The 25,062-nt window shown below is 42.4% G+C and overlaps 4 protein-coding genes across 6 annotated transcripts; all 4 read right to left on the reverse strand.

The window, feature by feature from the left end:
- Positions 1–3,201: 3,201 nt before the first annotated feature.
- On the reverse strand, positions 3,202–10,040 carry LOC143484391 (uncharacterized). Its single transcript, XM_076983086.1, has 12 exons — positions 9,903–10,040; positions 9,466–9,687; positions 9,099–9,239; positions 8,446–8,586; positions 8,188–8,325; positions 7,766–7,987; positions 7,417–7,572; positions 7,000–7,212; positions 6,713–6,859; positions 4,339–4,641; positions 3,965–4,105; positions 3,202–3,847 (listed from the first exon to the last, which is right to left on the reverse strand). The coding sequence occupies exons 2-12, from the start codon at positions 9,644–9,646 to the stop codon at positions 3,768–3,770; spliced, it is 1,863 nt and encodes a 620-aa protein (XP_076839201.1). The 5' UTR covers positions 9,647–9,687; positions 9,903–10,040; the 3' UTR covers positions 3,202–3,767.
- LOC143484393 (uncharacterized protein CXorf38-like) lies at positions 9,903–12,977 on the reverse strand. 2 transcript variants are annotated; one of them, XM_076983087.1, is made up of 9 exons: positions 12,663–12,977; positions 12,360–12,497; positions 12,116–12,241; positions 11,710–11,862; positions 11,350–11,511; positions 11,045–11,222; positions 10,794–10,901; positions 10,161–10,669; positions 9,903–10,040 (listed from the first exon to the last, which is right to left on the reverse strand). In XM_076983087.1, exons 1-8 carry the CDS (start codon positions 12,855–12,857, stop codon positions 10,194–10,196), a joined length of 1,536 nt encoding a protein of 511 aa, XP_076839202.1. In that variant the 5' UTR covers positions 12,858–12,977; the 3' UTR covers positions 9,903–10,040; positions 10,161–10,193. The 2 variants fall into 2 exon arrangements, with proteins under 2 accessions (XP_076839202.1, XP_076839203.1); XM_076983088.1 differs by lacking the exon at positions 9,903–10,040 and having other exon boundaries at positions 10,368–10,611.
- A 2,100-nt stretch (positions 12,978–15,077) lies between these two features.
- On the reverse strand, positions 15,078–20,528 carry LOC143484475 (uncharacterized protein CXorf38 homolog). Of its 2 annotated transcripts, none has more exons than XM_076983210.1 (6): positions 20,416–20,528; positions 19,841–19,949; positions 18,037–18,159; positions 17,642–17,791; positions 17,232–17,396; positions 15,078–16,879 (listed from the first exon to the last, which is right to left on the reverse strand). In XM_076983210.1, exons 1-6 carry the CDS (start codon positions 20,517–20,519, stop codon positions 16,739–16,741), a joined length of 792 nt encoding a protein of 263 aa, XP_076839325.1. In that variant the 5' UTR covers positions 20,520–20,528; the 3' UTR covers positions 15,078–16,738. The 2 variants fall into 2 exon arrangements, with proteins under 2 accessions (XP_076839325.1, XP_076839324.1); XM_076983209.1 differs by having other exon boundaries at positions 19,841–19,975; positions 20,108–20,468.
- Positions 20,529–20,821: 293 nt separating this feature from the next.
- pcdh8.1 (protocadherin 8, tandem duplication 1) lies at positions 20,822–24,778 on the reverse strand. The gene is made up of 4 exons (XM_076983323.1): positions 22,315–24,778; positions 22,135–22,214; positions 21,779–21,912; positions 20,822–21,464 (listed from the first exon to the last, which is right to left on the reverse strand). The coding sequence occupies exons 1-4, from the start codon at positions 24,685–24,687 to the stop codon at positions 21,115–21,117; spliced, it is 2,937 nt and encodes a 978-aa protein (XP_076839438.1). The 5' UTR covers positions 24,688–24,778; the 3' UTR covers positions 20,822–21,114.
- Between the last annotated feature and the right edge of the window lie 284 nt (positions 24,779–25,062).

The following is a 25,062-nucleotide window of genomic DNA, read 5'->3' on the forward strand; positions in this document are numbered from 1 at the left end:
CGTCTTTTGTCTCTGCCTTTGTCTCATCTTTTGTTTCTGTCCATGTCTCATCTTTTGTCTCCGCTCTAGTTTTTTCTAGTATGAAGGACACTTACATGCTGATTTACACACTTACACCAGAATTCTGATTCTGATGCTGTATTTAGCAGCACATGGATATGATCACTTCAGCAGCAGTTCCCAGTGTTTCGAGTCTGTTTACAGTTTCTGTCACTTTGGTGTATTTTGCAGATCAGAATTGAATTTCTCAAAATAACTCATCCAACCTCCACATCGTCTCGTCACTTGTACACATCATGAAAGCAGTTTCTCATTGATTTTGAACAAATACCAAATACTTGGCATAATCAAGCAAATGGTACAACAGTCTGCTGTTTCCTACGTTATCAATGTCAAAACATATTATATTTATTCTCTGTTGAGTAGTCCTGTCCCCCAAAACATATCAGCTTTGGTTCATTGTTTAAATCATTACATTCAAAAGTGCAGGACCAGTCATAACCTGTAAAGCATATTTTATACACCTCTATCAGACGTTTTTGGTGAATTTATCCTGAATTGATGATTGGGTGAGTCATAACTTCCACTGATGAAGGGGAGTGTGTGAAACTCATCCAATCAACCAATGATTAACCAGTTCTCTAAAACAGCTCAAAGGTGCATCTTACAGTATGAACCTTCAAGTGGCACAAGCACATATACACAGATGACATTGCTGAGTGTCATGGATGAAGCATGAAGACATCACAGCAGAAGCCTGCAGAGACTGGATCACACATCCAGTTTATATCCACACTACACTGCAAGAGAAGACTTCCATCGTGATGTGGGTGAGAATATGTGGACCGACAGACAGATATGTACGCAGGTGTAGAACGACTGCACGTGTAATTTTACATGCCGCACTGCATGTGTGGTTCTGCACATTTACTGTACGTTTACTGTACAAACAGTAAAAGCCTGAATGTGAATCCAGTTGAATCTCATGCAGTCTCCCACACACAGTAACGTGTAGCTGATATGTGCAGGCTTGTGTGTTTTCAGTACACTGATGTATGACACCATGACTAAGAACACGTTCATAATTAATGGCACATGGGAGTGTCATTATAATAACACTGGCATGGTCACTGGCATAAATACTTTTGTGGCATGAACGAGGGATTTTGAGTGAATTGGCTGTTGCTGGTAAATCCATTGTGTGGTGTTATTTGTATGAATTGTTTTGAGAAATGTTCTTAGTATTGCACAAGTCTTCACAATGATTCCAGAAATGCACCAAAGTGAATATCAAAAACTAAAAGACATTAGTGGTACAGCACGATGCCTTATTACTGAAATTGCAGACCAATGTGCTGAGACACACTAGCAGAAATGTCGCCACCTAGTGGTGGTTGCTGGGTTCAAACATTCAGACCAAACGGCAGGAGTTCGAGTTTGTTTACTTGTTCAGAAGTTTCATACAGTCAGATTTACCAAAGTGCTGAACAGGTAATACAAAAGAATAAAACACAAATTGATAGGCTATTAAAATAACAAAACAACAGAAAACATGAAAGGTTTACATAATGATTAAATAATAAATTGTTAAACCCCATGAGAAAATAATGACACGCCCCACAAAGATTAAAAAATAATACATAAAGTGCATAAGAATTATTAAATATGCTTGAAAACCCGGGAAAGGGTTGGTTCAAGTCAAGGAGGAAAACATGATCAGAAAAAGCAATATGAGATGTTTGCTCAGGAGGATTTACATTTACTTCAGTTCGAGATTATAGTCAATCACTGCACAACCATTTGATGGCAATACAGAAACAGTGTTATATATAATATTTTACTCTCTCCTAGCAAACAACAGACATTTTACAGTAACATCTGTTGTTTCCTTAGTCAGTTCATTTTTACTGTAATCCACTTCATTTGGACTTTTTTTTCAAATGTGTGCATTTTTGGCAACATACTGTCTACACAATGAGTGATATTTACTGTTAGGTACTATATGAAATGTAGATTAGACAAAAAAGGAGTCAGTAATATAGCCTTTTGCAGTAAAGGCTATATTTTACTGTATTAAGGACATTACGGTAAATTGTAGCCTAACCCAGAAAATAATTGGGCTACATAATAACATAACTACATAATTAGCCATGGTCCCATATGTGTAAATACACAAATTAAAAAAAGCCACACAAGGGGGAAAAAACAGGATACAAAACTGACCAGTCTTGTTACGTGTAATCTAAATGTCTTCAGGAGTTGGCCACATGTTTTCATCCACATCACATCTGATGTTGGCCCTTGCCATGCACCTGGGGTAGAAAAGCTTGGTATGCCTTATTCACCCTGGCAGTCTTCAGCTGAAATGTCTCTGCAGCCGGGATCCATTGTATCCAGGAGGGACATTTGGTCATTGGGCCGATGATCATACACCTTCCACCTCCAGACTGAAAAAAGTTCCTTAGTGGGGTTGAGGAAAGGCGAGTAGGGCGGGAGGAAAAGGGACATCACTCTTGGATGGTCTATAAACCAGTTTGTGATGACATGAGAATGACAGAATGCCACACTGTCACACCACAAATGTCCTCGTGTTTCCTCCCACCTGTTTCATTTCTGCTTCTGGAACCAGTTGTTGGTAGAGTTCATTCAAAAACTAAAGAAGGAGGTCACTGTTATAGGGACCAATATGGCATTTGTGAAGGACCAAACCAGCACTTGAGATTGCAGGACAAATTGTTAGATTTGCTCCTTTCTGACCCGGTACATTACTGTACTTAATTTTATTTCATTGATCTATATGTGCAAAAATAATAGCTTTTCAGCTGCCTTTGGTTTTGCAGAACTTTACATTTTATACAATATTTAAGTTTTGAACCTTAGGTTTCCATTTTTGACATGGTGTGCGCAAGCATTTGTAAATAAGACAAAAATTATCCATAATTTTGTTATTGGATAACCTTGTGTGTATAGAAAATGTAAGCATTATAGAAACATGTAAAATGACTGCATTTTGTGCAAAAACAACATGAATTGTACTAATTGCATAGCCACTGAAGACTGATGTTGTGTTCACTGTGTTTAGAGTTTTGAAAATGACTACAGATTGGACAAAAGGATGTTAGCAGTCGTAAATAAACTGTAATTCTGTGACGGGCAGGCAGTGCGAAAAAAATTGAAGCGATCACGCAAGTCTCAGGAAAAAGGAAGTTTTAATGAATAAAGTGTGCAAACCAAAAACCCGTGACACAATCCAAATGAAGGATACAATGACCATCAGTCAACTGGTACAAAGACAAGACACATATAGACAAACAAACGACCGTCAGGTGAGGCGGATCATACGCCCCGCCCACCTGAGGGACACAATGCAACAAGACAACTGCCGCTGTATATGGGGGCGACCAGTAGGGGGCCCGCCGTACCGTGAAAAATTCCTTTTATACAATATTGCAAAAACAATATTTTCTAATGTTATACATGGCCACTTTTGCATTAAGACATATTCTTCCGCACTTCCGCAAAAATTTACTTAATTTTTTTATTAAGCCAAATCAGTCTGTGTTGAATTAATCAATTATTAATAATTGGAATACATTTTAAAACCCTTAAAAAATTTATCAAATCAACCTGAATCTTTTATGTACCTTGGTTAAAATCCAAAGACCCTGAAAATGTCTTTTAGTCAGTAGCACATTGGAATGGAGATTCCTCTTGGCAGTGTAGTGTGTTCAGTAGTGTTCAGCTCATCTGGCAGCCTGACGCTCAACCTACTCAGACAGATACCGAAACCTCTCACTCAGCTCCTGGATCAGCTTCCCACACGCTGCCTCCAAGCTGTCTTCCCAGTCTAAAGACAAGACCCAACATGGTACTTACTGTAGTTGTGTGTGTGTGTGTGTGTGAGAGAGAAAGAACGAGGGGAGAGAGAGAGAGAGAGAGAGCATACATGGGAATGTGTGGTCACCTGAATGAGAGCAGGAGAGTGAGAGAGAGAGTGTGGTTCTGGATCCCTGGCCCTCCTCCGTGTCCTCAAACACCGGCAGCTGCAGGCCCCTCTTTCTGAACCACTCGTCTAAGAGGTTCCTGAAAGACGAGCAGCTCGGTTCTGCGAAGCGTCAAAAGAAGAAGGATCGACTTGTAACCGAGCGACAAAGTGCGGCAGATCGTTTTTGTTTTGTGCCATCAAGCTGCGAACCGTCGTGAAAGCGACTAGAAGGGGCTACTACGTGGTGAGCACAGCTTTCACATTCAGCCCAGTTCCCAAACTCCAGCCCTACCCGGCCGGTCGTGTACGAGCCAGCGCGTGTGTTCGTAAGCGGGCTGCGGCCCCAGCCTGACCTGTCTTCTCCCCCAGCAGGCCCAGGATGCGCCGGCTCAGGTCGCTGCGGTTCCCCTTCTTGTTGGACTGCCCCGTGCTCGTCATTGCGTAGTCCTTGAGCAGCACCGTGGCCGAGCACAGGTGCCGGCGTCGGAGGGAGAGCGCCAGGTCCTTCTGGCCTTTGCTTCTCAGGACGGCGTTGATCTGAGCCTCCGTTTCCTCAGCACTGCTGGAGCTGGGCAGAGACTCGTAGCCAAAAAGCACGGGCAGGGCACGCAGGGCCTTCTGCAGGACATCCAGCTTCGCGTCTGCCTCCGTGGAACCTGCGGAGAAGGTGTCCGTAATCTGTGAGCCTCAGAAAAGTGGGACTACTACTAGGGGTGTGTTTAAAAAATCGATTTTTCGATTCAAATCGATCTTCATTTGAATGATTCGATATCGATTTATTAAACCTGAGATCGATCTTTAGAATTGGCCAATTTTCCCCGCATATGCGCACCGTTTTAACGTCTCGCATTTTATCTCGCGTGACGTGCTTGAATTTAGGTGTATGAACCCGGCAAACATGACTTTGTTCATTGCACTGAAGCGCGGCGAGCGTGAAGTTTCAAAATTCGAGAGGTGCGCGATCTTGCGAAACGACAGCGCACGGGCGGAGCCACCGCGATTACGTCGTTCACGCCAGTCGCGACGCGTCAAGTATAAAGCTGTAAAGTTTTCTCAACAGCTGGCAATATTGTTACTGCACAAAAGAGCTGTCTCACTCCTCAACATGTTGATCAGCTCCTTTTCTTGCAGAAATATTTGACAATCTCCAAGATGTCAGAAAGCAGTCATGAATAAATCTTAGTTTTTGGACCTTAATGTTTACAATATTCAGAACTGTGTTCATAAATGTTTTTGTTACATGTTAAAAAAACTTAATTTGCACTTTAAAAGGCTGTTCAAAACCGCTTTCAATGCATTTTCTGGTAAAGAAGCTATGTGGAAGTGTGTGCATTAATTGATATAAAAAAAGAATGTAACTGTTGTTCACAGTATAAACACTAATATCTTAATACATTTTAATAAAGTTTGAGTGTTCCTTGTATTATTACAACATTTCACATTCAAACTACACTTTTTATTGTAACTGAAATTTCCCTACAAGAATGGATATTGAATCAAATATCGAATCGAATCGAAAATCGAATTGAATCGCGACCTTGTGAATCAGAATCGAATCGAACTGGGAAATCAGTAGTGATACCCACCCCTAACTACTACACATATAAACTACACTGCCAAAAATCCTTGATTATCTTATTCAGGAGTTTAAGCAGCTGGGACAGCTGAGAAAACCTGGACTCTCCTGCACAAAAGTTTTAGGGCAGGAGTCTTGACACATTTTGATACCTGCCATTACCCTTCACCAGCTGCCTAAAGTCTGATCCACAGGGCACAGCTGCCTAAAGTCTGATTCACAGCTTTCTTGAGATCCATTCTAAAAAAAATCCTGTCTTCTCTGGGAACTTTGTATCATTATTGTAAGAAGCAATTTATTAAAACACTTCAGAACCATTCAGCTTAAAATCATGCAAGTATACATAATTCTTTACATTTCAAACCAAAAATTGATTGTTCCACAGAATGGCAGAAAGCAAGTCATCAAAGATGAATGTCAGTATAATTGTTATGTCTGGGCTTGTGATGGGTCCATCTCCAGTGGACGCTGAGACACACTAACAGGCTCAGGCTGTAAGCTACAGAATAATCCTTTGTTCAAATGTCCAAACACATTGACCAAACTCCCACGCCGGGGACAAACATGTTTCTAGGTTAGTGTGGAGGAGCAAAAGATTTGTGTTCTTTGTTTTATTGTCGTTTGCTATTTTTCGTCTGCAGTCTAATATGTGGTTTGGTGGTGTGTAACACTTTGTGTTGTCCATTACTGCTCATTTGTTTCCATTACAGTAAAAGCAGCACAAGGTACGCAGTGTGGATGCTGTTTGTGTAAAATACAAAATGGCCTATTAAAATCAAATCAAACGTCTGCAAAGGACAGCAGATCTGTGTAGCTCCTCCTCACCCCACACACCCCTCACCTGTGTAGCTCCTCCTCACCAAACACACACACACCCCTCACCTATGTAGCTCCTCCTCACACCACACACCCCTCACCTATGTAGCTCCTCCTCACCAAACACACACACCCCTCACCTGTGTAGCTCCTCCTCACACCACACACCCCTCACCTGTGTAGCTCCTCCTCACTCCACACACACACACACACACACACACACACACACACACACACATACCTCCTATCCTCCCTCCCATCTTGCACAACGGCACTGTCTACAGGTGAACTAAATATTCATCAAGGACATAGCATAACACATGAGAATGTCTAACCTTGTCCCTCATAGACGAGCCTGTATGAGATGACTGTGAGCGAGCAGTAGAAAGGCTCCTTGGTGCCTTCAATAAGCTCCTTGGGATGGGGCAAAGACTTCTGGGAAAAATCCTGTTTCACCAGCATGGTTGCTTCTTGAAGAGAGACTAAATAAGTAAACAAATAAACAGACGTGATACAGCTCCAGTTCCTAACAACAGCACTTATTGTAAGCACGTATTGTAAATATTTTGTGTATAATTGTATACCACTGGTTAGTAATTATAACAGACAGACGTCACAGTACCTGTGTTTGACTGACAAATGCCCAACGCATATCCGAGTACATAATATGCTTTACGAACGGCATCTTTCTTGGAGGTAGAGGGATCTTTGTTCTTAAAGGTTAGATTATCCAAGATGGCCTCCACTTTCATGCAGAAGTTTTGTTCATTTCTGACACTCTCTACTATTACAGATGGAGGTTTGAGATTAAACAGTGTCAGAAGTTTGTAGATCTCTGTAAAACACACATGCGCGCGCGCACACACACGCACACACACACACATGCACACACACATATTCGCACACACACAGGCGCACACACACAAACACACAAGAAAGTTTTAAAAACACACACTGGAGAGTTTAGAAGCACTGTTACGCCCCTCCTTTAGTAACAGACTTAAAGACTTTCCAACTCGTGTGAACAAAAATATTTCACCATCTCTTTGATCAAGGTTCTCTCTGCTGCCTGGTATGGAAGGGGGTATGGGAGGCGTGTGCGTGCCCTGAGGTTCTGTCAGATGGGCTTCATCATGATCATCATCGTCGGCCTGGTGTGTGGGAGCTGGGGGCTGCAGCACTGCAACACTGCCCTCTGCTGGAAGACAAGCTTTATGAACGTCCACACTCAGAACACTGCTACTTTATGCTGTAGAAGAATTTTAAAAAACCTTGTATATTTAACATTTGACAGTTAAATATACAGATGTTTTACTTAGTGCTTTTTGCAATGAGTTTGTCAGGAATGTCACAAGCCTCTATAATATATACAAACTCCTGTGAATTACCTGTGCTAGTGCTAGGACCCTCCACTTCTGAAGTGACCACTTCCTTTCTCTCATTACTGTACTCAGGTTGTTGTAGACCATGGGCTTCTAGATGTTCCTTCAGAAACCCTTTGTAGTTTCCATCTTTAACATCCTCAGATCTACAGTTAAGGACCCCTGACAGCCGTTGCAGGGCAACCATAGCTGCCTGCTGTTCTGCCTGTTTCTTCTTTATGGAGCCATCTAACGGATTTCATCCAGCAAGCAAGAAGCATCAATCAGAGAAAAGACATGAAGAGAAACTTTGATTTAAAAGCTTACAACTCTAATGTGGCAAGGACTGTTAAACTCTAATGTGGCTTGCACTGTTAAACTCTAAAAGAATATAGTTGATGAAATGAATAAGTAAGATTTTATTCATAACATAGACTGAATCTAAATACCTTTGTCATGAAAGGTAAACGGCCCGCACAGAAGGAGTTTGCAGAAGCTCTTATCACCTTGCTGATATAAATATTCTGATGGTGGAGTGTAATGGCAGGTATCAAAATGTGTCAAGACCGCTGCCCTAAAACTTTTACCTGTTTGACAAGAAAGGCAAGAGATTTAACCACAATAAACCCAAACCAAAATCAAATTACTCACAAAACCCAATGATCAGATCTCTATCAGCATAACAGTCTAAATATGCTGATGCCCACCTGCTTCTGGAGCCGTTACACCAAACACACCGGCTAGTTTTTCATAAGCTGATTCAACTGCATGTTCCTCATGTTCACATCCATCAGAAACGACTTCTTGGTTTGTGAGGACCACGGTTGCAGTGGCATAAAAGACGACATCTGAAACGAGAAACTCGAAATCAGCTCAGAAGCAACACGGTTGGTAAAAGCCACCAAAAAACAACGTTTCGCTTGCTTGACTGCGTGATGAGGCGGACACAGGCGGACACAGGCGAACACAGGTGGACACAGGCGAACACAGGTGGACACAGGCGAACACAGGCGAACACAGGTGGACACGGTTAGGGGACGCTAAGGAAACACTGCTATTCTGTAAACTCCACTACGTCACTCAGTCTTACACAGCTCAGTGCAGCTTTGTTACATATTCAATAAAGGTGACAACCCAAGCTTAAAGTGATGTTCTGTAAGACAGTTTATCAAGCCTAATTACAACAATGGTAGGAAAAAATACTTTTCTTGAGGGTGATGCAGCTGGAGTCACTGATGGGATTTGTTAGTTTCCGACTCGTGTGAACAGATCTATCACCTTCACTTTGATCATAGTACACTCTACTGGCCCTTTCTATAGTGACACATTCCTTTCACATGCTGAGCCTACATCTGTGTACCTGCACATTCCAGTTTGGCCACTTTGCGTGGTATGGGGGGGGTGTGCGTGTCCCGAGGTTTTGTCAGATGGGCTTCATCATCATCATCGTCGGCCTGGTGTGTGGGAGCTGAGGGCTGCAGCACTGCAACACTGCCCTCTGCTGGAAGACAAGCCTCATGACCGTCCGCACTCAGAACACTGCTACTGTATAATGAGCAGGTTCAGTGCAATTACCAGTTTTTAAGGAGGAGAAAGAAGAATAAAAAAACCTTGTATATTTAACATTTGACAGTTAAATATACAGATGTTTTACTTAGTGCTTTTTGCAATGAGTTTGTCAGGAATGTCACAAGCCTCTATAATATATACAAACTCCTGTGAATTACCTGTGCTAGTGCTAAGACCCTCCACTTCTGAAGTGACCACTTCCTTTCTCTCATTACTGTACTCAGGTTGTTGTAGACCATGGGCTTCTAGATGTTCCTTCAGAAACCCTTTGTAGTTTCCATCTTTAACATCCTCAGATCTACAGTTAAGGACCCCTGACAGCCGTTGCAGGGCAACCATAGCTGCCTGCTGTTCTGCCTGTTTCTTCTTTATGGAGCCATCTAACGGATTTCATCCAGCAAGCAAGGAGCATCAATTAGAGAAAAGACATGAAGAGAAACTTAAGTTAAAAGCTTACAACTCTAATGTGGCTTGCACTGTTAAACTCTAATTTAAGGAATTAAACTCTAATCTAAGGAATATATAAATCATAAAGGCAAAGTTGATGAAATGAATACGTAAGATTTCATTCATAACGTAGACTGAATCTAAATACCTTTGTCATGAAAGGTAAACGGCCCGCACAGAAGGAGTTTGCAGAAGCTCTTATCACCTTGCTGATATAAATATTCTGATGGTGGAGGGTAATCGCAGGTATCAAAATGTGTCAAGACCGCTGCCCTAAAACTTTTACCTGTTTGACAAGAAAGGCAACGAATTTAACCACAATAAACCCAAACCAAAATCAAATTACTCACAAAACCCAATGATCAGATCTCTATCAGTATAACAGCCTAAATATGCTGATGCCCACCTGCTTCTGGAGCCGTTACACCAAACACACCGGCTAGTTTTTCATAAGCTGATTCAACTGCATGTTCCTCGTGTTCACATCCATCAGAAACGACTTCTTGGTTTGTGAGGACCACGGTTGCAGTGGCATAAAAGACGACATCTGAAACGAGAAACTCGAAATCAGCTCAGAAGCAACACGGTTGGTAAAAGCCACCAAAAAACAACGTTTCGCTTGCTTGACTGCGTGATGAGGCGGACAGAGAGGAAAGAAGAAGGGAAGAGGAAGAGGAAGAGGAAGAGGAAAAAGCACTTTACTTGAGGACGAGGCAGCAGGAGTCACTGATGGAACAGCTGTATATGCAGATGGCTGGTCTCTGTATCCGGGCTGTGAAAGCTCTTCATTACTATCACAGAGTTCAAGGCTTTCCAGGGCCTGTCTGGCCACGTCCTGGTGAGCCCTCTTCTTGGTACTACACACACAAGAGCCAATAAAGAGGCGCCCATTGACCTCCACACGACCTCTATAACCTACACGAGCCAATAGAACCTTTAATTAACACACATGTGAATACATATGAATACAAAAGAAACATAATTTCTTTTGTACCTACGCTATATATTTGAACACCTAAACATTGAATACAGTGGTTACCAGTGGATTCAAAGACCTCTGTGAAAACAGGATCTGACCATTTCCTTTTCCTAGCTTCTTCTATCAGATGATTCTTGAACTTCAAGGTTTCGCCGATGAATACAGTGTCTGTGGATCATAATCACATTGATTTTAAAGGTATAATAACAAGTTAACTAGTCTAGCTAGTCTAGACTAGCTGTACAGGGAAATTAAAAACTGTTTAAACTGGTATCTCTACTCTTAATGTAATAAATCCTTCTTTCACCCACCCTCTTTTTCCAGTGTGTCTTTTTCCAGTTTGTCAACCCTGTCCTCCAGGTTATCAATCTGCTGATCGTGTTTGTTCACCTTCTCTTGGATCTCATCCAGCTGGTTAACATGAGGACCCAGGTTCTCCAGAAGGTCCTTGTTCTGCTCCAAAAAGTTTCTCATACCCTGTAGTTCTTTCTGAAGACAACATGCAAATGGATTTATACATTTTCAGATATCACGGTGTGTTGCTAATCATGTTTTCAGCCTTCACTAAGATCAAATGCACAATTTGTCTTGCCATCATCTGGGCACTATATCTTACTTTAAGGTCTGCATTTTGTTGTTCCTCATAGTGCTGTGCTAGAAACTCAATCTTCTCTTTCAGAGCCTGGTGCTCCCTATTCATCAGCTTCAAATGGTCTTCCTTGCTGTCCTCTGCATGGTGAGAACTTCGGCGGCAATACTTCTCCAAGTTTTCCTCAAACTAAAATGCACCAAAAAGCAAACCACCCAAACCATTCCTCTTAGAAATATTATAATATATTATAAGTACATTACGCTAACAGAGAACAAACACCTACAGAGCCATGTTAAGATGTATATAATGAAGTCACACCTTTCACGGATTCCTGATCTTCGAAAAAACACTTTTTGTGCCTGTGTGTGCTTCATGGGCAGATACCTGCTTTAGCTCCTCTGATATAGCCTTCAGGCCTGGTGCACGAGGTTCAAGGGTCTTTGCCAATTGCAAAACATTTTCTATATATGCATTTGAATCCTTTTTGCTCAGCCTGAGTTCAGGGGAATGCATCACTTTGTTCCTCACATTAATTACCTTTATCCAAAAGAAAAAAATACATAAACCACATGTGTGCATATAATTTCATTTGACGTAGAACTTTCCATCTTCAGATTTGCACATCTTTTATTTACTGCCGAAGAAGAGCAAAAACAATGCACTGCAGAATATATACTGGTAAGATTTGTAGACAATATCTGCAGTACGTTTGATTTCAGTATGAACACATGTACAAGTAGGCTACACTAGAAAGTCTTAACAAAGACATGTGAATAAAGTGGATTTTTACCTTGCTGAAAAGCGGAGTTTTAATTAAAGCCCTAAAATGTTTGCAGTGATCCATGAAGTTCAGAATAGCAGAAATGTCGAACTGTTGAAAACTGTTATGATCCCTTGGTGTACGTGGCATATATGCCTAACATCACATAAAACATAGCTACATCAGTTCAAAGCACTTAGACCAACACAACACTGTCAACGACATCAAAGATTATTAAATGAGTATTATGGATGCCAGGTTACCCAGAACTCACCTTAGCCACTTCCCATTTCTCCAATGGCCACAGGTATGGCTGACAGTTCTCAAAGTGTACTGAAGACTTGCTAAGATGATTTGCTAATATCTTGCATTTCCACTGCTGACACCCTTGACAAAGTGCTGAGTCCACAAACTGTGAACAAATACGTTTATCACGAATCACGTTATAAGAGACCTGAAGTTTCCGTCTGTATTTAGGCTAATATTATGCTAGCATCTATATATCTACCTAGAAACCTAGTACAAATCTGGATAAACATTGTCCACTTTTAAATGCTCATTTTATCTCGCAGTTTACCTTTTTTCCTGGTCCTGGAGATTTGCATTTGTTTACACAAATAACTCCTTTTAAATGATCCCGAAGAGACTTATGATAAGTTTCGGTTTCGTTTTCGACGAAGTCCCTAATGTACCTCCTCAATAGGTACAGACCCTCCGCTGTTTTCAGCCAGTTTTTGTAGTCTTCGTCGGTGAAGCGTTTGGATGCCTCCATCCTCCTGGTTAATGAGTTAAATGTCACATAAGTTTGCTATATTTCATAATTGTGGTACCCTAGTGTATTGTGTCCCGTCCCGCCTCGGTCTGGCTCTGCTAGTCAATCCCTGCTAGTCATTCCGGCTCCGTCAACCCTGCGCCCCATGTGATCAGAAACGGAATAAATGTATTTCTGTTCTCGTCTGAGACGCAGGTTGCCAGATTGTCCGACGATTACACAAAAGAGTGCCTAAGGGAGGGTATGTGTTAAGTATACCTATGTATGTATGTTGATAAGGCTTTGTACTAATGGTGAAAATAAATTTCCCCTGTGGACAATAACGACAGACAGACAGACTGACTGACTGACTGACTGAATATCTATCTATCTATCTATCTATCTATCTATCTATCTATCTATCTATCTATCTATCTAAAGATAGAAAATAAACTTTTATTCTTTTAGCTATAACTGCAGAAGACGGTTGGAGTAACCTTAAGCAAAAATAGGTTAATGTAATCATTATAACTTTTCTTTCTCGGATAGTAGCTTACCCAAAGTAGGACAAATAAGCATCAGTCATCAGAACTTTTTAAAAAATACAAACAGTAGGCTATCCAGGTTAATGTATTCATAATATAATATTCTGTTCTTCTCTTTCTTTGATATAAAAAACTCTCAAAGTATCACTGTCTAACTGACCATAATTAAATGAAGCTATAAAAAGTTCACTCATTCAATAATGGAGAATTAATATTCCCAACTTCCACTCGCCTCTCGCTCTCTCTCTCCTTTCCATAGAAGCTATATGAGCATTTTTTGATGAGATTAGAGGATCTGTAAAATGCAAACTGATCCAGCTATCCAGCTACAATCAATTATATATATATATATATATATATATATATATATATATATATATATATATATATATATATATATATATATATATATATATATATATATAATTGATTATAGCTGGATAGCTGGATCAGTTTGCATGGGATGAGAATCAGCACTCAGACAAGAGTGGAGTGCCTTCTCCAGGTCAGGGGTGAGTTCAAGTATCTCGGGTTCTTGTTCACGATTGAGGGAAGGATGGAACGGAAGGTTGACAGGTGGATCGGTGCAGTGTTGCGGACGCTGTACCGGACTGTTGTGGTGAAGAGAGAGCTGAGCCAAAGCTCTCGATTTACTGGTCAGTCAACGTTCTGACTCTCACCCAGAGCCGGAGTGGCTAATCGGGAGATTCGGGAGGATTCCCGATGGTCCGGGTCATGTCAAACTCTAGTTTGGGCCGATTGGGAGGGAAAAATAATTTTGGTCCGGATTTGGGCATGAAACTCCCAGGCTGAAAAAGGGGCCCACTCCGACCCTGCTCTCACCTATGCTCATGAGCTTTGGGTAGTGACTGAAAGAATGAGATCCCCAATATAAGTGGCTGAAATAAGTCTTCTCTCCATGTCATTTATAGGAGCTAGTTGAGGTAGTTGCCCCCTGGGCGCCTCCCTGGTGGGGTGTTCCAGGCATGTCCAACTGGGAGAAGACCCCGGGGAAGACCCAGGACACGCTATAGAGAGTTTATATTTATCGACAGTTCTGGGAACGGCCCGGAATCCCCCCAGAAGAGCTGGAAGAGGTGGCTGGGGAGAGTGAAACCTGGGCCTCTTTGCTTAGGCTACTGCCCCCGCGACCCAGACCTGGATAAGCAGATGTGAAGCGATTGATTGATGGATTATAGCAATTGTTAAATTACTGTATTCTTACATTTAGTTATTGCAGCACCACACCACATCATGGCAGTAATTGGTCTTTATATAATGACCCCACAGTGTGAATGCAATATCTTCACATGTAGATCAATGCAGGAAGAGATGGAGAAGCAGAATGCATTATTTCCATTCTGAACAGCATGCTATCACATAGGCCCTGCAGGCTGGACATAATGCTATTGGTAATGTATTAGTTACTGACATTCTGACTCATTTCAGTGATTCATAACAGCTCAGCTTACCAATAAGAGGATGCTTTGGTTTATAAATCACTGTTCATTTACTTGTTTTTTGCCACTACTTACAGCACAGCTAAGTTCAAATGTGAGAGTTTATTGAGAGTTTATTCAGAAATTATTCAGTGGGCTATTATGGTCAGATCTGCATGTAAAAAATACTTCAGACTCTGGCTGCACTACTGTGACGGGCAGGGTGAGCGAAATAAAACGAAAGCGATCACGCCAAGTCTCTGGGAAAAAGGATGGTTTAATATAGAAAGTGCGCAAACCAAAAACCCGTGACATGATCCGAAATAAGGATATAATGACCAGTGGTCAACTGGTACAAAGACAAGACATATATAGACAAACAAACGACCCTCAGGTGAGACGGATCACGGGCTCCGCCCCCCTGAGGGACGCACACAACACAACAATACAAACACAACAACAACCGCTGTGGACGGAGGCGACCGGTAGGGGCCGCAGTACCGTGACAACTACAAGCAAATTAATTACAGGACCTGACAATTTCACTTAAAAAAACTTTTCAGAGCTCATCAGATGATATTTATTAATAACCTGTTTATTGGGACTTGTATCAACTTCCTCAAACTGAGAGTATTTAATTTTTCAGCATTTTTATTTTAAAACACTTGCTCTTGAAGATCATTTAAAGACCACATATTACTCCTACTACTAACTTACTCGTCCTATGTCATTTTGCACAAAACATAATTGATATATAAATATATAAACAGAAGTTTCATAGCAAACAGGGAGATAAACAGGTTGGGCGTCTTAGCCTCGTTAACAGCTGGTGGTCGGCCGCGTCCACACGCAGGGATTATGAGCCTCCCCTGAAGACACGGGGTGTGCTGAACACGGCCTGGAGGGACACGCTTGGGAGCAGGAGGTGGAGAACTCGACTGGTCCTGCTCTGCTCCCGTGCACGGTGCCTGCACTCACATGCTTCAAAAGATGAAACCGAAAAAGCAAAGCGGCCAATAAAATGGCGTGACGGCGCTCCTGAGGCTGACATGAGATAACGCTTCAGCAGTCTGGCAAGCAACCTGAATGTTCCCCGTTTTCCATCTTCCCGTGGTCTCGGCTATTAATATTTCAGGTTTACATTGGAGACGTTTTGCACAAAGATGATTTTTAAAGGAAGAATTTTAAATTCTTTAAATTTCAGATTTCAGACTTTTTCAGGTAGTCAACCCAGATCATAGGAGAGGCTATATTGAAAGCATCCCCGCTGCTAACGCCTCCAAAATCTCAAGGGTCTTGTCTACTTGTGCAACCTTACAGGAATGTGCTGGACCTTCACATGGTGCACGGTTCTGTGTCTCCAGTGTTCTGAAACACTTTGCCCACATGAACACGTGTAGAAGTCCCAGAGGCAGGAAGAAACATATTCTTAGGTCAATAAATGTGTTTTTGCAGGTTGAAAATTATATATAATAAAATAACATAATAATATAGTTCATATTTATCACTCTCCAACAATAAATGTGAGACAGAGGAGACAAATTGTAGTTATATTGTCTTGCCCAGTCAGTTTATTGTCCATCCAGCTGGCGAGATAGTGAAAACTACCTTGTAAGCCATACTACTGCCACGGTCCAAACTGTATTCTGACTCATCATTGTGTTTGGGCCGATCTGCCCTTGGGAAGGAGAAACACAATGGAAGAGGTTTTGTCTGCTGTAAACCCACTGGACCGTGTTCTGAGCAGGTTCAAATATTGGCAAATGAGAGGAGCATCTACCATCAACCAATTAATACAACACCACCCATAAAACAAGTTTGTTGCTGAACCATGCACAATATTTACTTCTAAAAGTTAAAAATGTAAACAAAACATTTTCCACATTCGTGAACAATAGGGAACGGGTTTGCAGTCCTGTCACTGCTTCTCGTGGTCGCTGTTTAAGCTCTGCAGATGTTCCTCTAAGCCCTGAATGCTGAGAAGCTCAGACCTAAACTGCTCTTCCAGGTCCTGATGGCCACTCAGGAATCTGTGTAGCATCTGCACTCTCTGCAGATCCTGGAAACAAAGAATATTTCACTGATTTTTACTTATTTCCCCCATTGCATTATGAGACAAAATATTTCAAAAAAATATTTTCAAAATATATCTGTTTGCTGTTCTACTGTTCGCTGTTTCAGAATACTATGGTAGTTAATGGGGGGGTTACCCAAACACAAGCAATCTATTTAAGCCTCAGCACATTTTATATGCAAAGTCACATCTGAGTCCCTGTGTAAATTAATAGACTTCTCCTAATGTCTCTTTCATAATGGCAATATGCTTCGGTATGGTCAACACACACCATATGGTCATTTCATTTACTGCTGAATAGTTGGTACTGTTCAGCAATAGTCTGCGTGAATCTTACCGCATACACCGGAGCCCCGTCATGTTCATCTGTGTTTAGCAGGTCTCTCAGACTTTCCCTGAGTAGCTCGGTCTCCCACAGGCTGATGGATTCAATCTCAATTCCTGTGGCTCCATCTACACCGTCAACCCCAGGGACGTGCACAGACAGATCCACCGACAGCATCTGATAAGCATGATTAAAATTTGCAGTTCACACCACAGAGCAGATTTGTCACTTTGCGTGTCTCATGGAACATTAGATAAATGTTATCTCATTACCATTAGCATTTATATTAAAAGTTTGAAAACACTGGTTATGGATTACTGTGTTGTAATTTGGGATTAATGACACGGTACGTAAAACCTTGGAGTCACCATAGGTCATAAATAAAATCCTCCATTTCCCTTAATGGTGTTTTTTTTTAATACCTCCTGGATCTGCCGGGCTGCTGCAGCCACTTCGGGCACATGGCGTAACTGCATCAACAACTGGTCCAGACTCTTCTGAAAGTGCGCCATCCATTGATCGGAGACCCGCATCTCGCACGAGTGCATCAGCTCGTTCCTGCAGTGGATCACCTGCGGGACACAGATGGACGAGACGTCTGCAGCGACGGCGTAAACGAAACACGCTCGCGAGGCGCCCGAGCCCAGCGAACTAGCTTTGATCTGGCCTGGTTATCCGCGAAAAACTAACTCACTCGCTCTTGGGTGCATGACCAACATGACTTGGGAATGCGGTTAGCGCCCCGTTTTTTGTTCAACTGCCAATTTATTTTATGAAGGTCCATTGGAGCCAATGCCCCATTTTAGCAGATGCTCACCTGAGTAACGAGCAAGTGGTTGATGGAGCTGAAGTGGTCACACAGGTGGAGGAGGTTGAGGATGGCAGCGGCATCGCAGTTCTCTGCCCTGGTGACGCCCCCCTGCCCACGGGGCATGAAAGCCTACACAACATTACAACAAAACAATGAGTTTTAACAAAAACTAAAAAGTTTGATCACATTAGTCCCGTACTATCGTCATTACACTGGCTGCCAATTAGATTCCGTATTGACTATAAAATACTTTTATTAACATATAAAACGCTGCATGGCTTAGCTCCAGACTATCTTAGTGAACTTATTGAACAATATAACCCAGCGCGTTCACTTCGCTCGCAGGACGCAGGGTTATTAACTGTTCCTAGGATCAAAAAGATCACAGCAGGTGGAAGAGCCTTTTCTTTTAAAGCTCCACAATTGTGGAATAATCTTGCTGCCTCTATTCGGGACTCAGACACAGTCTCATTGTTTAAAACTCGATTAAAGACTCATCTGTTTAGTTTGGCCTTTGATTAATCTGTTACATAGTTACTACATCTCGTATCTTTTCTCAGAGGTTCACCTGGAGAGTAACATTGCAGTCGGAGCCTACAATACCAGCATCGCTGCTCCGACACGGAATGAAAGCCTGGCGTTCATCAACAGACATTTACAGTGACAATATCAAAACCCAGAACTTTCATTTCTACCTTTACTTAGTCTGATTGTGTGATTTGTGTGTGACTTGTGTATTTGTCTGTATTTTGTGTAATTTGTGTGTTAACGGGCCGCCCAATGGAGGATGGGTTCCCTTTTGAGTCTTGGTTCTCCCAAGGTTTCTTCCTATTCCCCACCATCATAGGGAGTTTTTCCTCGCCACTGTCGCCTTTGGCTTGCTCATTAGGGTTCTGGACCCATAGTATTGTTAACCTTTTAAATCCTGTAAAGCGCTTTGTGACAACATGTGTTGTGAAAAGCGCTATACAAATAAACTTTGATTTGATTTTATTTGAACATTAATTACCCCTTTTAAACACGTTCAACCACGAAGACTCCACCACTTCGAAGAGGCTCGAGCAGATAAGCAAAGCCACACAATCACGCACAGGGCAGGGGACGCGGTCCCTGCTCAGCTCTGCCAGTCCTGACCAAGTGGCCTATTTTCATTAAACTGGTGTTTGGGGTGGGGAGGCCTTAGGCAGGCTCTTAAAATATGCCCTTCCTGTGCCAGTGCTGGGTGAAATTTTGAAGGGTAAAGTTTTGCTGATACAGGCATAAAAGGGCAGTCTTCCATATTTGTCTGTCTGTTTTCTCAGTTACAACAATTTAACAAAATCAGTGACTCCAATATTTGCTTAAAGACAGCAACAAATTATGTCAAGGAAATGTAGTTAATATGTATTACAGATTTTTACAATCATTATTATTATTGCTATTTCTGTGTCCTAATTATTGTTAATGTTCCATTTGTTCTTATTCTTATTTTATTGTAACGCTTTATATGTTCCATTGTTTTCCACACACAATTTGTTTCATCGGAGGTACTTTTTACCACAAAATAGTTGTTTGCTGGATATTTTTGCATTGAAGACTTCATGCAAACTAACAGTGACTACAATGTTTTAAAAACTCTAATACCAATTTTATTCCCATGTCACGGTCACTCTTGTGTTAACAATAGTCCACCACCCAAACAACATCCTGTCAGCAGGGGTCCTGTGGCCAGAACCCGGCTGGTGATGGACTGCACTCTGCAATACTATCCTTTGCGTGTTTGTGTAAGGCAGACGTCTCTAATACTAAATGGGTCCTGAGCGTAACCTACCTTTGCAAGTTCCCAGTGTTCGATGGGCCACAGCCACGGTCTGCAGTTTCCCCAGTTAATAACACCAGATGGCTTCGTGTGGTGCTTCAGAATTTCCCTCTTCCACTCACTACAGAGGGGACAAACCGACTGAAACTGCAGGACAGGTCAACGTGTCAGTGGTTGGTCTTTGCGCGTGTATTCCTATCTACAAACATACACTGATATAGTTAACGCCTAGAGCACAGAGGCGCTCCCCAATACAGGAATTCTTCATAGGGAAGTTACCTGGTTATTCTTTGGTCTACAATTGTTTTTGCACGTTTTCCCTCTTAGTAAGACGGTGTTACTATTGATTACAATGTTGTGAAAATCACGCATTTGATCGTCCACAAATCCACACAAACCGTCCTTAACTTTCAGAAGACAATAACCTGCTTTTAGCCAGTTTTTGTATCCGACTTCATTAAGACGCGCAAATAACTCTTCGTGAACCATGTTTGTATAAAAAAACGGATTAGCTTTCTTCTAACAAGAACGTATCTTAGTAAAATCAGAAGCAAACAAAAGACTTCCTATCCAAAAGCTGGCATTACCAGTACAATCTTGTATACAGCAGCGTCTTCCGTACACCAGAAGCTGCGTTCGAAATGGATTGTGGGTATTGTAGGAACAACGATGGCACTTTCAGCGGTTCCATGCTGACGTTGGGTGACGCTGCAGCTCAAGACGCGCATTCTTGAAAAGAGACCAGACTGTAGGCATAGTGGATAATTAACGACTCTTTTATATATTTACTTTGTTCTTAAAGTAAATTGCAAGCAAAAATACAACTACTTAACAGGCTGCCTAAATGCATACTGCACAAATCTCCACCTGACAACAGAAATATTTGTTTCATTAGTTCAAAATGAAACTCAAACATTCATGATATGCAATAAATATAAAAATCTTTATTTACATATATTTACAGAATCAGTTATTTTCAATATAAATAAAGACATCAAATCTTTACAACATGCCGAGCCAATAGAGTGAAGATACATGGCAAATCTTTTACAAATAACTATCCTATGATATGAAGAAAATGACAGCAGAATTCAGACAATAAAACAAACAATAAAAATGCTCTCAGAAACAAACAGTTGATAAAAAAGTCAAGCATAACATTCAAGCCAGAATTAAAATTGTCTGGCCTTAATCCCTGGTTGATCTCGTAGGCTTGAAATGATTGATTAAAAGTAAAATTCACTTTTGAACACTGAACCACACTCAAATATAATCACCGTTTGTGTTCAAAATGATGCCACAAGCGCGGTGGTTGTGTCTGGGTTTGGCTGCCTGGTAGCCGGGCCTTGTCTGTCCACATGAGCCCGTGTCGGCTGTATGTAATAGGGCTGTGAAGGCATCATATCCACCCTGTGACATCTGGATACCTGGGTCTGTTCAGAAGCTTGCGGTAGAACTGTTGCATAACCATAGTCCCTACAAAAAGGCCCTTGAGCAGGAGAACCCTGGCGGAGGCCACAGATCGGCATCCGATAGGCTAAATTGTGTCCACTTTTACCCACATGAATGCTGGTAGCGTGTGTTGGAATCCCTGTAGTGGCCCTTACTCCATTCATTGGTCCAGTGCGGAATGAACCTGGAATTACATTGAAAAATTAGATCTCAGCAAAGTTGATCAACAAAATTACTTTGTTAGGCTAATGCAAATTCAAAATATTTAGCATCTTTTCAAATGAATACTGAACCAGTCTCATATTTCAAGCCCATTTGCTTTCTTTTTGCAATTGGGATAGAAGTAATAATGCATTAAGAACCAATATTGCATTTTTATCATAAAAAATACATTAAAATAAATACCTGTATATTTGTCATAACTTTACTCTTTCAGGACTGAAACACTGTCACTAAAAATCTGAAGTTTAGAAATGTCAAATATCCCAGAAAACCTACTTCCAGCGAGCTGGTGGTTGAGGGTGGTCATTTTTCGGCCTGCTTCTCCACCATTGTCAGAGTCACTGTCATTGAAGTCACTGTCTCCTTTCCCACTGTCTTTCACACTCGTTTGATCAGTGGTCCTGAAGCCACTGTTGAACAGAACAGCAGAGTCAGACAAGCACAGAGACATCCAAGTACAGCCATGCCAAGGGGGGAACACAAACACCATCATTTGCATGCAGAGGAAACCTTATTAAGAGCGTACATTGGGTCATGCAGGCAATGTGTTTACATGCATTCAAAGACTTGCATTTGCTATTTAACACAAAACAGACTCATCAAACACCGTGAAAATACTGAGCCAAACATACCTTGTTTGAAGTACATATCTGTCTCCTTGCCAAATGGCAAGAGGATCAACATTAGTTTTATTGAAGAGAGGTTCAAACGCCTAGAAACAAAACAACCAACAGTAAGCTCTCACGCCATTCCCCAAATTATCAGAATACATTCACTTTGGTCAGAGATTATATTCAGTATGTGCAGTTTACCTTATTGTCAGAGTCCTTGCTTCGTTCCTCTTCATAAGAATAAGACGAGTTGTCCCTTGTAGATGAAATTTGCTCTGTAACAGTGGCGCTGGCCCCAGAGAAGCTGTTTGAGTCTGATGAGTCGAAGCTGTGGGCTGTTAGCGGAGTCTTTTTGAAGTGTTCCGCAGAGCCACGCTCCAACTTGCTGACGGACGCATCTCTGCGGCTGGTCCTGCGCGAGAGGGCCACCGCTACTATTGCAACCAGCAACATTACGCACACGGCGCCCAGAAGTGCAATGACGACGACGGAAACGTCTACGTCATGGCCATTATTTTCATAACTCGATTCGAGAACCACCATTACTTGGTTCTCCACGGGTTCCACGTCTGAAACGACGAAGCGCACTGCGGCGGTGCACGAGAGAGGGGACCGACCTCGGTCGCTAACTCTGACTTTGATGTCCAGCGTGTCACCGTACGTGAATGTCAGGCTGTGCTTTAGCACTACATCACCAGAGTGTTTGTTAATGGAAAACAGCATCTCTTTGTCTTCCAGGATGGTGTAGGAGAGCTCGGCATTCACCCCGTCGTCCATGTCGCGGGCCTCGACCCTCAGGGCAACGTACCCAGCTGGAGCATTGTACGGGAGGAGCACATCTGCGGAGCCGCTGATGAGAGCAGGATTAGTGATGAAAGGCGCATTGTCATTCTCGTCCTCGATCCTGACCTTGACCAGGGCAGTGCTTGACAATGAAGGGGAGCCCCCGTCACTGGCACTAATGGTGACTTCAATCAGCTTTACATATTCATAGTCGAGAGAGCTGGTTGTGTAAAGGGTGCCAGAAGCTGAGTCCACTGAAAGAAATGAACTCACGAGGACTCCCTCCACCTCGTTGTCCAGAAGTTTATACGTCACTTTGCCGTTTTCCGCCTCGTCCGGATCTCGAGCTACTACAGACGCTATGTAGGATCCCGGGGCTTTGTTTTCCATCACTGATATTTCATAGACGTGTTTGCTGAACAATGGAGGGTTGTCGTTCTCATCACCAATTCTAATCGTGTACTGGGTAAACGTCTTGAACGGTGGAGAACCGAGGTCTTCGGCTATTACGGTTAGGTTATATTCGGGAATCTTTTCTCTATCCAAAGCTGATGTGGTGACAATCATAAAATTGTCGCCATACGCCTGCTGAAGTTTAAAGTGGTCGTGGCCGTGCAAACTTACGCGTACGTATCCGTTAGCGCCCGAGTCTCTGTCCGTGACACTGATGAGAGCGACGAAACTCTCCACGGCCGCCGATTCTGTGATGTAGGCCATGCCTTCATCCATCAACGTCATGGGCTTGATCGTGATCTCTGGGGCGTTGTCGTTCACGTCCACTATTTCAACGACGACCGCGCACGTCGAAGGAACGGAATTCTCGCCCAAATCATACGCCCGTATGTTCAGCTCGTATGATTTTCTCGCCTCAAAGTCTACCATAGATTTCACGGTCACTGCTCCGCTTAAAGGATCAATGTCAAAATGGCTTTTGACGTCATCGAGGACGCCCTCAGCAAAATCATATCGCACGTCACCATTCTGGCCCTCATCGGGGTCGAGCGCTTGGACTCTGAGCAAGAAAAACCCAACAGGTGCGTCTTCGTTGAGTTCGACTTTAAGGATGTCGTGTTCAAACTGAGGGCTGTTATCGTTAGAGTCCAGAACTTTAACATGCACTGTCACTGATCCAGACTTGGGAGGACTCCCACCATCACTTGCAGTAACCAGAAATGTGTATGAATCCTCAGTCTCTCTGTCTAGCTCTTTCACTAGCACAAGTTGAACAAACTTCATGTCATCTTCGCCGGTCCGCACCTCTATATCAAAATTGCTATTTTGAAACATCTGATAATTTTGGATGTAGTTGTTTCCGACATCCAAGTCGCTGGCCACGTCTAAAGGAAAACGTGTGCCCACAGCCACGCTCTCTAAAACCTCAAGTTGTATTTCGTCGTGAGGAAACACTGGGGAATGGTCATTTATGTCTCTCACGTGAATCTCAACGTGGATGAGGTGAAACTTTTCCTTGGTAAAAACCACCACGTCAGACGTGATGAGGCACTGCGTGGACCGCTGACACAGCCTCTCCCGGTCAATGCGCTGTGCCACCGTCAGGAGCCCGTCGCTTTTCCGCATCCGAATCAGTGATGAATTCCCTTCTTGCATGAAGCGAAAACTTGTGTTCGGGTCTTCGGACGGGTCGATTTTCAAGTCCATTGAAAGATTTCCAATAAACGTTCCTGGTGCGTCCTCCTCATATGTGTAATATTTTGTTGTTGTCCCTATTGCAACCGTTGTAGCAAAGATCACAACTAAGGTCAAACTTACTAGAGTTTTTCTAAGATCCATGTCCGTCTGAACTTGTAATCAGTAGATTTCTAAAACTTTATGACACACCATCTAAAATGGATTCAGTTCATGCACGTGCAGTATCCTTTCCTCAAATGCTCGTCTGAAATGTCCTACAGACGGTGTCCGTCAGTGCGGGATTTAAGCCAGACGTCTATGCAAATGAGGAGCTCCGCTGACCAATGGCCATGCTCTGATCCTCCAAAAGGGACCACCACAGTGCGTCCAAACTTTTTTCGGAGTGAACAAAAGTGCATTTATATTTTTACAGATTGGGACCTTATGCTGAACCAAAATGGACGTTACGTTTGTTATTCGTTTTTGTAGGCCTCATGTCTCACTTGGTATATTGTAAATATGGCATTGGCCCTTATC

Source organism: Brachyhypopomus gauderio, chromosome 20, assembly GCF_052324685.1.
Source record: "Brachyhypopomus gauderio isolate BG-103 chromosome 20, BGAUD_0.2, whole genome shotgun sequence".
Classification (NCBI taxonomy): domain Eukaryota; kingdom Metazoa; phylum Chordata; class Actinopteri; order Gymnotiformes; family Hypopomidae; genus Brachyhypopomus; species Brachyhypopomus gauderio.

Coding starts and splice junctions, on each gene's coding strand:
- LOC143484391 (XM_076983086.1), bottom strand. CDS start 9,646: ATGGTTGCCCTGCAACGGCTGTCAGGGGTCCTTAACTGTAGATCTGAG. Junction 7,213..7,416: donor GAACCTTGATCAAAGAGATG/GTGAAATATTTT, acceptor TGTGTTTTACAG/AGATCTACAAACTTCTGACA. Junction 3,848..3,964: donor ACTCTCCTGCTCTCATTCAG/GTGACCACACAT, acceptor TCTTGTCTTTAG/ACTGGGAAGACAGCTTGGAG.
- LOC143484393 (XM_076983087.1), bottom strand. CDS start 12,857: ATGGAGGCATCCAAACGCTTCACCGACGAAGACTACAAAAACTGGCTG. Junction 12,498..12,662: donor CTCCAGGACCAGGAAAAAAG/GTAAACTGCGAG, acceptor ATTTGTTCACAG/TTTGTGGACTCAGCACTTTG. Junction 11,512..11,709: donor TATCAGAGGAGCTAAAGCAG/GTATCTGCCCAT, acceptor GGTGCATTTTAG/TTTGAGGAAAACTTGGAGAA.
- LOC143484475 (XM_076983209.1), bottom strand. CDS start 20,317: ATGGTTCACGAAGAGTTATTTGCGCGTCTTAATGAAGTCGGATACAAA. Junction 18,160..19,840: donor AACACTGGGAACTTGCAAAG/GTAGGTTACGCT, acceptor AATGTTGTGTAG/GCTTTCATGCCCCGTGGGCA. Junction 16,880..17,231: donor ACGGGGCTCCGGTGTATGCG/GTAAGATTCACG, acceptor CTTTGTTTCCAG/GATCTGCAGAGAGTGCAGAT.
- pcdh8.1 (XM_076983323.1), bottom strand. CDS start 24,687: ATGGATCTTAGAAAAACTCTAGTAAGTTTGACCTTAGTTGTGATCTTT. Junction 22,215..22,314: donor GCAAGGACTCTGACAATAAG/GTAAACTGCACA, acceptor TTTTGTTTCTAG/GCGTTTGAACCTCTCTTCAA. Junction 21,465..21,778: donor CAACCACCAGCTCGCTGGAA/GTAGGTTTTCTG, acceptor ATGTAATTCCAG/GTTCATTCCGCACTGGACCA.